Source organism: Anolis sagrei, chromosome 9 (genome assembly GCF_037176765.1).
Source record: "Anolis sagrei isolate rAnoSag1 chromosome 9, rAnoSag1.mat, whole genome shotgun sequence".
NCBI lineage: Eukaryota > Metazoa > Chordata > Lepidosauria > Squamata > Dactyloidae > Anolis > Anolis sagrei.
Window position 1 is genome coordinate 27,166,602 of NC_090029.1, and position 14,396 is coordinate 27,180,997.

At 43.7% G+C, this 14,396-nt stretch overlaps 1 protein-coding gene across 1 annotated transcript in view; it reads left to right on the forward strand.

The window, feature by feature from the left end:
• SHC4 (SHC adaptor protein 4) overlaps positions 1 to 14,396 on the forward strand; it is a 62,812-nt gene that overhangs the window by 44,961 nt on the left and 3,455 nt on the right. Inside the window, exons 9-11 of the mRNA XM_060755306.2 lie at positions 4,766 to 4,826; positions 6,815 to 6,994; positions 12,061 to 12,314. Of these exons, the coding sequence (XP_060611289.2) occupies positions 4,766 to 4,826; positions 6,815 to 6,994; positions 12,061 to 12,314 (495 nt within the window). The remainder of the gene's footprint in view (positions 1 to 4,765; positions 4,827 to 6,814; positions 6,995 to 12,060; positions 12,315 to 14,396) is intronic.

Consider the following 14,396-nt stretch of genomic DNA (forward strand, 5'->3'; position numbering starts at 1 on the left):
AGCATATTGAGTATTTGTGCCAAGTTTGGTCCAGATCCATCATTGTTTGAGTCCACAGTGTTATTATTATTATTATTAAACTTTATTTGTACCCCACTACCATCTCCCCAAGGGACTCGGTGCAGTTTACATGAGGCTGAGCCTACAATACAACAATAAAACAATAGCAACAGTAATACAACAATAAATAAAGCTCATAAACAGAAAATAGCAGGGCCAAATGTACTAATTAAAAATTTAAAAAATAATGCTGGGCGTGACCAGGTGACATATAAACAGGATAGAAATTTTTGAGAGGGTTAGAGTGTGCAGACAATCCTAGATCACTACTAAAGTGCGTTTAGGGATATATTGCTGGGAGTTTCCTTATTCTGGGAAGGCACGCTAGAACAATCACATTTTCAGGCTCCTCCTAAAGACTGCCAAAGTTGGAGCATGTCTGATGTCCCAGGGGAATGAGTTCCAGAGTCGAGGGGCCACCACCGAGAAGGCCCTGTCCCTCGTCCCTGCCAGTCGGGCTTGCGATGGAGACGAGAGCGTGAGCAGGGCCTCTCCAGATGATCGAAGAGATCGTGTGGGTTCGTACACAGTGATGTGGTCACGCAGGTAGGCGGGTCCCAAACCGTTTAGGGCTTTGTAGGTAAGCACCTGCACCTTGAATTGGGACCGGAAAATGAACGGCAGCCAGTGGAGCTCCTTAAACAGGAGGGTTGACCTCTCCCTGTAAGGGGCACCAGTTAACAATCTGGCCGCCGCTCGTTTTCTAGATGTAGGTTAACTACAAACTCAAGGGCAATGTCCACAAACCCTTCTAGGATTTTCTGTTGGTCATGGGAGTTCTGTGTTCCAAGTTTGGTTCAATTCCATTGTTGGTGAAGTTTGACTGTAGGAGAATTATAAATCCCAGCAAGTACAACTCCCAAATGACAAAATCAATCAAACTCAACCCTACCAGTATTCAAATTTAGGCGTATTGGGTTTTTGTGCCAAATTTGGTCCAGTGAATGAAAATACATCCTGCATGTCAGATGTTTACATTACGATTCATAAGAGTAGCAAATTTACAGTTATGAATTAGCAATGAAAATAATGTTATGGTTGGGGGTCACCACAACATGAGGACTTGTATTAAGGCAGTGGTTCTCAACCTGGGGTCCCCAGATGTTTTTGGACTTCAACTCCCAGAAATCCTAACAGCTGGTAAACTGACTGAGATTCCTGGGAGTTGTAGGCCAAAACACCTGGGGACCCACAGGTTGAGAACCACTGTATTTTTTTAATAATAGTTTTTATTAAGATTTTAAGAATAACATCGAAAGTGATCGAGCGTGGTCTACTCCAAGAACCACTGTATTAAGGGGTCGCAGCATGAGGAAGGTTGGGAAACACTGGGCTAAGTCAAGGATGAAGAGGTTAGGTGATGAGTAGTTTATTAAATACCTGTATTCACTTCGCGTCTTTTTTGATAGCCCAGAACTTTTGAGCCAAATGAGCTTCAAAGACAAGTTAAGAGCATAGCTTTGGTCTGCTGGAGGTTGTAAGCAACAGCCTGTGGGATTATTTATTACGGTTCTGGCCCAGCTTACTTGTCCGAATGCATCCACCCCTACGTCCCATCTCGTAATCTAAAATCATCCGGGGAGGCCCTGCTCTCACTCCAGTCAATTGTGCAAATGCGTCTGGCGGGGACGAGAGACAGGGCCTTCTAAGCGGTGGCCCCTCACCTATGGAACACACTCCCAAATGAGGTAAGATCTGCTCCCTCCGTCCTGGCTTTCAGAAAGAAATTAAAATCATGGCTTTGGAACCAGTCCTTTGTAGAGTTTAAAGGACACGGACTAGAACAGTGGTTCTCAACCTTTCTAATGCCGTGACCCCTTAATACAGTTCCTCATGTTGTGGTGACCCCCCAATCATAAAATTATTTTAGTTGCTACTTCATAACTGTAATTTTGCTGCTGTTATGAATTGTAAATATCCAATATGCAGGATGTATTTTCATTCATTGGACCAAATTTGGCACAAATACCCCGTACGCCCAAATTTAAATACTGCTGAGGTTGGGAGGGGGATTGATCTTGTCATTTGGGAGTTGTAGTTGCTTGGATTTATAGTTCAATCAAAGATCATTCTGAATTCTACCAACAATGGAATTAAACACAAAACTTCCATGACCAACAGAAAATACTGGAAAGGTTTGCTGGGTCCTTGAGTTTTGGAGTTGTAGTTCACCTACATCCAGAGAGCACTGTGGACTCCAACAATGATGGATATGGACCAAACTTGGCACAGATACTCAATATGTCCAAATGTGAACACTTGTGGAGTTAGGGGAAAAGAGACCTTGACATTTGGGAGTTGTAGTTGCTGGGATTTATAGTTCACCTACAATCAAAGAGCATTCTGAACCCCACCAATGATAGAATTGGGCCAAACGTTCCACACAAAATCCCCATGACTAATAGAAAATACTGTGTTTTATGATGGTCTTTAGCGGCCCCTCTGACTGATATCGAGCTCTTTTGGGGGGTACTCCCAGCGAGGAGAGTCCCTAAGGACCGCGAAAGGGGTCCTGACCTTGGTGAGCTGCCAGCGGATGCCAATTCAAAAAGACGCGAAAACGTTGAAAATCAATCTCACCAGAGGCTGAAGAGGAGATCTGCGATCGAGGCATTTATTTTGCGATTCAGCTGAAAAGGATGCATTAAAGGGATGAATCCACAATAAGCATGCAGTGCAGTGAATTTCAGGCATATTTATACAGAAGAAACAAAGAAATCCCGGTTTGAATCTCCCGCCCGCCTCCTGTCAGTTCCCTCTGTCCTGATTGGCCGGCTCCAGAACAGCTGGGAGGAGGCTTGGCCGCTGGTCCCGCCTTCCCTCCAATCGCCGGCCGCTGTCGCCTCCAGGGGGCCAATCAGGGCCCTCGGAGCGCCTCCGGAGATTGTCCAATCAGCGGCCAGGAGGCGGGACGTATCTTGACAGCGCAGAGGGGCGGATTTGCCTGGAGGTGTCCGCCAGCTGATTGAACACCCTTTGTTCTTCGCACGGCAGGGAGGCGGAAGGGGAGACAAGGGATTTCCTGGGTTCCAATAAAAGATGTGTATAGGAAGATAAGGGTGGCTATGGGTGGTGTCTGGATCTCAACCCCGTGGCGAAGGGAGTCCTTTGTCACAGGGGAGCGTACACAAAACACCATGATTGATTTAATCAGTCTGTTTTTCCGGGTTTTTGGCTGGCAAATCTCTGGCTTTTTGTTCGTCTGACTCTGAAAACAAAAGCCACAGATGTGACCAGTGATTGTCCATGCAATGTCAATATGAATGGAGCTTTTCCAAGGAAATTGGATTCCTTACTGTAATCCCCAGGTCACATATCTTTCAATAGGGCAAAGTTAAAGGGGGGAAAGGGCAAGGAAGGAGGGTGAGGGTACATCTCATCTCATTTCATTTCATCATATATCATATACTTCATACATATTTCCTTCATAGGCTTTCATAACTCATAGATTCCATAGGAAAGATCCCCATCCCATCCCAGCAAAGTTTATTAGAAAAAAACCACAGAAATTGATAAAGGCAGTCAGCAGAGTTCTTGAGATATGATCCTCTTCAACAAAGGCACACGCACAGGCGGGGGGGGAGCACTCTCCCCAAGCGGCTTGGCTTTTTGGTTCATGAAGGAAGTCCGTGATGTTAGGGCACCAAGTCAATCAGAGAAGGCAGAAGGGTTCGCAAAAGAATCTGCAAATAGTGGAGAGTGGGGCAATGTCCTTTGGGGAACTGCATTTCCCGGTCAAGGCCTGGGAGCCATCCGGCCCCCTCCTCGGGGCTGCTGCAGCCGGCTGCCGCAGGGAAGCGAGAAAGAACTCAGCCACTGACAATCAGCTGTTTCTCTGCAAGACAGAAGTTCTCGAAACAAAACTAAGCTCCTCCCGGGAGGAGCAGCCCAAAACAGGGAAACGGACATGGCAGATAGACTTAGAATTAGTCATAGAGCAAAGCAAAATTGGAACGGCGGCGATCCGCCATGTTATGTGTTTTTGGTGGATAGCGGGGTTTGTAATGGAGGTTTCCCTATCCGCGTTTTGGCCAAACGCAGATTCGGGGTCCGGGGGGCACCTGGAGACGCCCCCCACGGGCTCACAGCCCTCCGGAGCCCAGAAAGGAGTCTATGGAAGCGTTCATGGAGTGCTGAGCTAGAAAGGATACAAAATAGCATGCGGAAGGGTAAAAAGTTTCAAGTTTCAAGTGTTTTTACTGGGGAATGATACAAAGTAAAGGGAGGGGAAAGTTAAACGAGGCTGCAGGCATTTCTGGTCCCGGAGCTGGCGGCTGAGGCACATTCCATCTGCTGGCCCCAAAGCTTGGCCCAGGAACTGCGGAACTCCCTGCTGCAGTTCATACCAATGTAAAGGCTGGGCTACCGACAGCGCCAGCTGTCATGACACCCCCTCACGACCCCCCCAGGGGTCCCGACCCCCAGGTTGAGAAACACTGGACTAGAATGACAATACTAATGTATTGAATATAGGAACATGGAGCAACGGATTATGAGATTGGATCTTGAGATGCTAATGAGATATTATAGTTATGTTTAACTGATTATTTATTATATCATTGTTTTTAACTCTTTTAAAACTCTTTTAATGATGTTGAGCATTGAATTTTGCTATTGTTAACCACTTTGAGTCGCCCAAGGGCTGAGAAAAGCGGTATATAAATGAAGTGAATAAATAAATGAATGAATTTTCTCCTCCTTTCAGACGGAGAGCCCCAAATCCATGAATATTTACGAAAACTGTCCAGAAGATTGCAAGTTAGCAGGTAAGTAACTTGTTGTCCTTACAAATTCGTTTGCATTTTATTCTCTTGTTGACGGGATGCGTCGAATCAGATTTGGTTTTGTTTACAAAGAAACCATGTTAGTGAATACAGGAAAAGAGAGATGATGAGCCCTTGATTCTCATCTACTTGGTTCTAACCTACTGCTTGTTTTTATTTGCGACGACGCTACTTTGATGTATTGTCGAAGGCTTTCATGGCTGGAATCACTAGGTTCTTGTGGGTTTTTTCGGGCTATAGAGCCATGTTCTAGAGGCATTTCTCCTGACGTTTCGCCTGCATCTATGGCAAGCATCCTCAGAGGTTGTGAGGTCACCTCTATAGCCCGAAAAAGCCCACAAGAACCTGACACTACTTTGCATCAGCAACACGCCAATGCACTGAAAACACAATTATCTAGTAAAGTTAAAAGTTAGTTTTAAATTTCACATACAATGTAAAAAAGTTACAGTTTTACAATACTTATAAACTGTTACAGTTAAAAGTAAGTCCACATAATAATAATAATAATAATAATAATAATAATAATAATGTTTATTATTAATACCCCCACCACCATTTCCCTAAAGTGGCTTACATGAGGCCAAGCCCAACAGTACATTACAGCAAAATAAAATACAGTTCAACGAGAAATAACATCACAATAAATAAAACATTAAAGTAAAATGCACAGTGTTTTACCTTTCCCTTCCAAATGGAAAGAAATTATCTTTCTGGGTGGTTGTGAGTTTTCCATCTCCCAGAAGCATTCTCTCCTGATGTTTCACCCACATATATGGCAAGCATCCTCAGAGGAAACTAGGCAAGTGGGGTTTATATATCTGTGGAATAATGCCCAGGGTGGGAGAAAGAACTCTTGTTTGTTTGAGGCAAGTGAGAATGTTGCAGTTGGCCTCCTTGATTACCATTGAATGGCCTTGCAACTTCAAAGTCTGGCTGCCAGTATTAAAAATCTGGCTAACAGTATTAAAAATGTATTAAAAATGTGCCATGGTGTTATTGTAAATGTTTTTTTGCTTTGTTTATGAGGTTTTTTTATTATAGTATTGTTGTTGTGTTTTACTGATGTATTTGGGCTCGGCCTCTTGTAAGCCGCATCAAGTCCTTCGGGAGATGGTAGCGGGGTATAAATAAAGGTATTGTTAAGGTATTGTTATTATTATTATTATTATTATTATTATTGTCGAAGGCTTTCATGGCTGGAATCACTGGGTTGTTGTAGATGTTTCATGTCTATATGGCCATGTTCTAGAGGCATTATCTCCCGACGTTTCGCCTGCATCTATGGCAAGCATCTTCAGAGGTTGTGAGGCGAAGCGTCAGGAGAAAATGCTTCTAGAACAGTGGTTCTAGAACCTGTGGGTCCCCAGATGTTTAGGCCTTCAACTCCCAGAAATCCTAACAGCTGGTAAACAGGCTGGGATTTCTGGGATTTGTAGGCCAAAACATCTGGGGACCCACAGGTTGAGAACCACTGTTCTAGAACATGGCCATATAGCCTGGAAAACCTACAACAACCCAGCATTAAAAAAAAAACCCCTCTAAATTCAGGACAGTAAATAAAGAGCAACACTAAAAAAAACCCACAAAAAAAGGGGAATTCCAGACAGAAAACAATCAGGCCCAGCTAACACCTTCCAACCAAGGTTTCCCCCCAGGCAGGAAGCAGCCAGGCTTTGAAGCTGCAAGGGCATTTAGTGCTAATCAATGTGGCCAATTGCAACATTCACACTTGCCTCAAAACGACAAGAGTTCTTTCTCCCACCCTGGACATTATTCCACAGATAAATAAACCTCACTTGCCTAGTTTGCAACAGACCTCACAACCTCTGAGGATGCCTGCCATAGATGTGGGTGAAATGTCAGGAGAGAATGCTTCTGGAACATGGCCATACAGCCCGAAAAACTCACAGCGACCCAGTGACTCTAGCCATGAAAGCCTTTGACAACAAATTAACTTTCTGTTGCAGATCGTTGCAGAGAAAAAGCACAGGCAGGGAAGAAAGATGCTCCGTTTTTGACAAACACAAGCAAACTCGATCTTTTTGATGATCCCCAGTATATCAATACTCAGAACGTACAAGCTACTCCTTGTTCTGCCCGAAGCCCCCCACCATTACGCGCCTGCAGAAGTCCTGTTCATCGCTCAGGTATGTTTGGGTCCCTCAAAATATACTCCATGGGATTTGGAAGAAATGGGAAGGCTTGCAAAGTAATGGGAGCGGAGTGGAAAGTCTTGCAAGGACCTATCCGTGTTGGTAGACTTAATACGTTCAGTGCTGAGCTTGGTAATAATGGCTTATATTTAATATCGTCAACTTACGACTTCATGCCACGCAATAAGCAAAGCATAGGGATCATTGTATTGTCGAAGGCTTTCATGGCCGGAATCACTGGGTTGTTGTAGGTTTTTCCGGGCTATATGGCCATGTTCTGGAGGCAATTTTTCTCCTGACATTTCGCCTGCATCTATGGCAAGCATCCTCAGAGGTTGTGAGGTCTCACTACCTCTGAGGATGCTTGCCATAGATGCAGGCGAAATGTCAGGAGAAAAACTGCCTCCAGAACATGGCCATATAGCCCGGAAAAACCTACAACAACCCACAGGGATCATTGTTTTTTCATTAAGTTTTGCAATGCTCCATTTGGAAATTAAGCAAATGATTTTACTGTTGCACCCCAGGCCTCGAAACACCTATGACCACAGCACCACACAAGAGTCCAGAGCAATGGTTCTCAACCTTCCTAATGCCGTGACCCCTTAACACAGTTCTTCATGTTGCAGTGACCCCCAACTGAAAAATTATTTTCATTGCTACTACATAATTGTAATTTTGCTACAGTTATGAATCGTAATATCAATATCTGATATTAAGGATATATTTTCATTCACTGGACCAAATTTGTCACAAATGCCCCATACGCCCAAATTTGAATATTTGTGGGGTTGGGGGGGGGGTTGATTTTATCATTTGGGTAATTCTATTGAATTCACATTGTTAAAAAAAACATATAAATTACCATTCCTTCCTCCTCGATTCTGAAGGTTAGGGTAGAGTAAAAGATCCTATGCCAGTGATGGGCAACCTTTTGAGCTTGGTGTGTCAAAATTTGCCAAACACCTGAGCATAACTTGGGTGGAGTGTCACTTTGAGAAATAAAACCCATAATTTTGCAATATTTATAGTTTAAATAAGAAAAATGTATAATCCATGCTGAGTTATGGAGTGAACAATGCTCAAACGTGCAGATATTAAAGTTGTAGAGCCTTTTACAAATTTAAGGATGGAATTAGATTGGCTCTTATAAGGTGTATTTCTCTGTATGTGGCCACATGTGTCTGTGTGTCATCAAAAATAGCTATGTGTGTCAGTGCTGACACGCGTGTCATAGGTTCACTATCAGGGTCCTATGCTGTTCATCTTGGCTCCTGCCTCCAGAACAACATTATTGGTATCTTTACAAAGTGGACAATGGGGAATTCCCATCACCAGGGGCGGCTCAACCCATTACGCAAAGAAAGCATTTGCAGTATAGTTGATTTTGCCCAGGGGCGCTCTTGAGGCACTCTTGGGGGAAAATAGACCTTGACATATGCGAGTTGTAGTTACTGGGATGTATAGTTCACCTACAATCAAAGAGCATTCTGAACTCCACTAATGATGGAATTGAACCAAACTTGGCACACAGTTCTCCCACGACTAACAGAAAATATACATCAGTGTTTGGTTGGGGGGGTTTGCTTACCGTTGAAAATTACCTAGGGCTGCCTTTGCCCATCACACTCTGCCCAAGAGGGAGGTGGCCAATATGATATCTCTAGGGAGGGCGTTCCATAGGCGGGGGGCCACTGCTGAGAAGGCCCTGTCTCTCATCCCCATTCAGCCCCCCCCCCCCCCAAATTCTCATGATGGTCCGCGAAAAGGCCTTACTGGTGCATTATTTAAACTGTTATGTTTATTCATATCATGATCTGATCACCATGCTCAATATATCCCATATGCATGGGGGTATTGGGGTAATGATACAAAAGGTTTGCTAGGCTAGACCCTCTTTCACTCAGACTCAGCCCTCCCCCCAAATCAAACTCAGCCCCCCTCCCCCCCCCCCCGAATCAAAATCCTGGCTACAGGCCTGCACTTTAGAGTCAACATCTGCCTTCAATTGCAATGCCGGGATTGTGGCGCAGCTGGCTGAATGTCAGCTGCATTAAGATCACTCTGACCAAAAGGTCATGAGTTCGAAGCCATCCCGGGTTGGAGTGGGTTTCCAACCAATTGTGTAGCATGGAGCTTTGCAACCTGAAAGACAGTTGCATCTGTGAAGTAGGAAAATAAGGTACCACCTTAAAGTGTGGGGAGGCTAAATTAACTAATTTATGAGGCCATAAAAAAGACTCCAGCAAAAAGCATGCCGGAATGCGGAAGTACTTAATCAGTGTCGCAGATGGACGATGAAAGCGACAGCTCCTCTGGCGGCCAGAAAAAGTTAAATAGCCTCTGGCTATGTCTGTATATGTTGTATGTCAAAATTGGCATTGAATGTTTGCCATATATGTGTACACTGTAATCCGCCCTGAGTCCCCTGCGGGGTGAGAAGGGCGGAATATAAATGCTGCAAATAAATAAATAAATAAATGCCCAGAATTGTACACAACAAGCATTAGTACACAATTAGTTAAGCATTAGTTAATATGCTTAACTAATTTCTATCTGCTGTAAGTAATATTTTCTGATCCTCTCCAAACTTGATCCAAAACATAGTTTGGCCATGCTGCAATCACTGGCAAAATGGATCTCCTTTCCGTCATGTGGTTGATGCCTAGTAAAGCAGGTTGCAAAAGTGAATATTGTGGCAGTAGTGTCACAATCATGACCTAAACAGCAATCCTTTTTATGGAGCAGCTACCGAGATTTACTCATTTGTAACCGTTCTGTATTCACTACTTGGGAGCGTATTGCACAAGGCAAGTAAATCACAATTACAGCAGGATAATAGTGTCTCCGGCTGAGACTTATTAAATGATGTTGTTCCTCTTCTGTTGTTCTCCCAGTGGGAGGCTGTTTGGAAAGTGTTTCTTTTATAATCACACATAATCCATTAATAACACTCTTTGGTAAAAGAACTACTTTCCAACCGTCTTCCCACTGGGAGAACGACAAAAGAGGAATAATACATGTGAGAAGTTCCACTGTTGTCGTGATTTACCTGCTTTGTGAGATCAAAGTGGGCAAAGCTTATAAAGGAAAGGGTCCCAAAGACCATTGCAAACCAAGGTATCAACTTTTAAAAAGTCCAGTGTGTTTATGAGCGAGATTTCCACATATTCAAATATCCAGTAGTTCTAAGGCAGTGATTCTCAACCTGCCTAATGCCGCGACCCCTTAATACAGTTCCTCACCTTGTGGTGACCCCCAACCATAACCCTAACATTATGAATCGCCATGTAAATAATGATCTGAAGGATGTATTTTCATTCACTGGAGCAAATTTGGCACAAATACCCGATATGCCCAAATCTGAATACTGGTGGGGTTGGCGGGGAAATTGATTCTGTTATTTGGGAGTTGTAGTTGCTGGGATTTATAGTTAACATGTAAACAAAGAGCATTCTGAACCCCACCAACAACGGAATTGAACCAAAGTTGGCACAGAGAACTCCCATGATCAACAGAAAATACTGGAAGTGTTTGGTGGGCATTGACTTTGAGTTTGGGAGTTGTAGTTCGCCTACATACAGAGAGAGCACTGTGGACTCAAACAATGATGGATCTGGACCAAACTTGGCATGGATACTCAATATGTCCAAAGGTGAACACTGATGGGGTTTGGGGGAAATAGACCTTGACATTTGGGAGTTGTAGATACTGGGATTTATAGTTCACCTACAATAAAGGAGCATTCTGAACCCCACCAATGATAGAATTGGGCCAAACTTCCCACACAGAACCCCCATTACCAACAGAAAATACTGTATTTTCTGAGGTCTTTGGTGACCCCTCTGACACCCCTTCGCGACCCCCTCAGGGGTCCCGACCCCCAGGTTGAGAAACACTGTTCTAAGGGCTTTTGAAAGGTGGGCGGTAAAATTGACTGAAAAACAAGAAAGACTGCTGATTGATAGGTTCATGTATACATGGAAGAGAAAATCCAAGACCAATTTGAGTTCAGATTGAAATGGGTGAGTGTGAGCTGGGATATATTTATTTATTTGTTTATCTATGACATTTATATGCTGCCTTTCTCACCCTGAAGGGGACTCAAGAGTGGCTTACAAGTAATATGTAAATACAAGTAATATGTAAATACCATAGCGCAATATTAGTATTATATATTACTATATTGTGCTCAGTGTTTCTCAACCTGGGGGTCGGGACCCCTGTGGGGGTCGCGAGGTGTCAGAGGGGTCGCCAAAGACCATCAGAAAACATAGTATTTTCTGTTGGTCATGGGGGTTCTGTGTGGAAAGTTTGGTCCAATGCTATCATTGGTGGGGTTCAGAATGCTATTTCATTGTGGGTGAACTATAACTACAACTCCCAAACTCAAGGTCAATGTCCACCAAACCCTTCCAGTATTTTCTGTTTGTCGTGGGGGTTTGGTTCAATTCCATCGTTGATGAATTTCAGAATGCTCTTTTATTGTAGGTGAAGTATAAATCCCAGCATCTACAACTCCCAAATGACAAAATCATAATTTTTTGAGTGATGGTCACTCCTTGTGTAGTGAGACATTTTGTTGCCAAATTTGGTGTGATTTCGTTCATTGGTTCTTTTGTTTTTAAGGTACTCATTATGCACAGAGCATTTATATATATAAATACATCTATATTATATAGATGTAATATCACTAATAATATTACAGTATAATGATATAGTACAGTGGTTTTCATGGGGGGGGGGGTTTCAGGGTGGGGCTGAGTTTCGGGGGGGGGGCTGAGTCTGAGTGAAAGAGGGTCTAGCCTAGCAAACCTTTTGTATCATTACCCCAATACCCCCATGCATATGGGATATATTGAGTATAGTGATCAGATCATGATATGAATAAAAATGGTTGAAAATGTAATACAATTGTCTGGTTGATACCGACACAATAAAATAAAATAAAATAAGCTGGAATAAAGAACCCTGGTTTGGAAAATGTCTATTTCCTGTATATCAGCAGCAGTATTTTGGGAGTCGATGTTGTGCAACCCTATCCATATTGTGTTTTCCAGAGTCAACAGAAGCCGTCGAGCAAATCCCTTCCAGCAACGCATCAGGTCCTGGAGGTGTGACATCTGTGAAAGAACAGCTACAGGATGAAGAATGCTACCACGGAAAGTTAACCAGAAAAGCAGCAGAGAGCCTCTTGGTCTGCGACGGGGATTTCTTGATACGGGAAAGCACAAGCTCACCGGGCCAGTATGTGCTGAGTGGGTTGCAAGGAGGGCAAGCAAAGCATCTGTTGCTGGTGGATCCAGAAGGCAAGGTAGGAACAATAAACAGTGTGAAGTTGGCTGGGAACTACTACACCAGTGGTTCTCAACCTTCCTCATGCTGTGACCCCTTAACACAATTCCGCATATTGTGGTGACCCCCAACCATAAAATTATTTTCCTTCCTACTTCATAACTGTCATTTTGCTCCTGTTATGAATCGTAATGTAATGAGGATGAATTCTCATTCACTGGACCAAATTTGGCACCATTACCCGATTACCCGAACGCTCAAATTGGAATACTGGTGGGGTTGGGGGGGAAATTGATGTTGTCATTTGGGAGTTGTAGTTGCTGGGATTTATCGTTCACCTGCAATCAAAGAGCATTCTGAACTCCACCAGCGATGGAATTGGGCCAAACTTGGCACACAGAACTCCCATGACCAGCAGAAAATACTGGAAAGGTTTGGTGGGCATTGACCTTGAATTTTGGAGTTGTAGTTCGCCTGCATCAAGAGAGCGCTGTGCACTCAAACAATGATGAATCTGGACTAAACTTGGCACAAATACTCAATATGCCCAAATGTGAACACTGGTGGAGTTTGAGGAAAATAGATCTTGATATTTTGTAGTTGCTGGGATTTATAGCTCACCTACAATCAAAGAGCATTCTGAACCCCACCAAAGACAGAATTGGGCAAAACTTCCCACATAGAACCCCCATGACCAACAGAAAATACTGTGTTTTCTGGTGGTCTTTAGTGACCCCCTCTGATATTCCCTCATGACCCCTCCAGGGGTCCCGACCCCCAGGTTGAGAACCACTGTACTACACAATGCCTTATTTATTTATTTATTTATTTATTTGGAGTGCTTCTACCCCGCCCTTCTCAACTCCCTAGGGGGGACTCAGGGTGGCTTACAAAAGGCACAATTTGATGCCTAACAGTTCACAAAATACAATATAACAACAACAATTATATGTATTGTCGAAGGCTTTCATGGCCGGAATCACTCAGTTCTTGTGGGTTTTTTCGGGCTATATGGCCATGTTCTAGAGGCATTTCTCCTGACGTTTCGCCTGCATCTATGGCAGGCTTCCTCAGAGGTCAATTATAACTAGTTATAACAAAAATTATAACTAGTTAAAACAACCAAATTAATACAATAGCAGCAATAAAATCATCTTGTGGTCAACATTCGCCAATTCATAAATCCAAAGTCCATCCAGCATTATCATAGTCCTTTCCTACTCTGGTCGTCATTGTCCTTTATCCGCCAGCTTACCCAAAGGCCTGGTCCCATATCCAGGTTTTTAACTTCCTTCCGAAAGAGAGGAGGGATGTTGATGACCTAATTTCCCCGGGGAGTGAATTCCACAGGCAAGGGGCCACCACCGAGAAGGCCCTGTCCCTCGTCCCTACCAGTCTCATTAAGACAGTCAGTCCATACATTAAAATCAATAAAAACAATCTAGTGCTCAGCGTTTGCCATCTCAGAGTCCGTAAATTCATTCCACATTGTCAAGTACTCTCAATTCTGGTCATCATTGTCCTTATCTAACCGCCAGATTGCCCGAAAGCCTGGTCCCACAACCATGTTTTTAACTTCCTTCCAAAAGAGAGGAGGGATGTTGATGACCTAATTTCCCCGGGAGTGAATTCCACAGGCGAGGGGCCACCACCGAGAAGGCCCTGTCCCTCGTCCCCACCAGTCTCACTTGTGATAAAGGTGGGGCCGAAAGCAGGGCCTCCCCAGAGGATCTTAAACTCCGAGGTGGGACGTAGAAGGAGATACATTCGGACAGGTACGCTGGGCCGGAGCCGTATAGGGTTTTGTAGGTCAAAACCAGCACTTTGAATTGTGCCTTGGACCTTATCACATACTCTGTTTTAATCAGTATGTATCCCATATTTTTAAATCACTGATTGTATACTGCTGTCAGATGGGATGCATACTTAACCCATCACATTTGATTGCTATGTTTCTTATGTTTAGAAAATACTGCGCTTTGACATGTCGTACCAGGGAAGGCTGGTTTCTCCCAATCCGTTCGAAAGACCCTTCCACACAGCCCTATATCCCAAAACATCAAGGTGGTCTTTGCTTCTTCCAGCACGCTGACATTTGTCT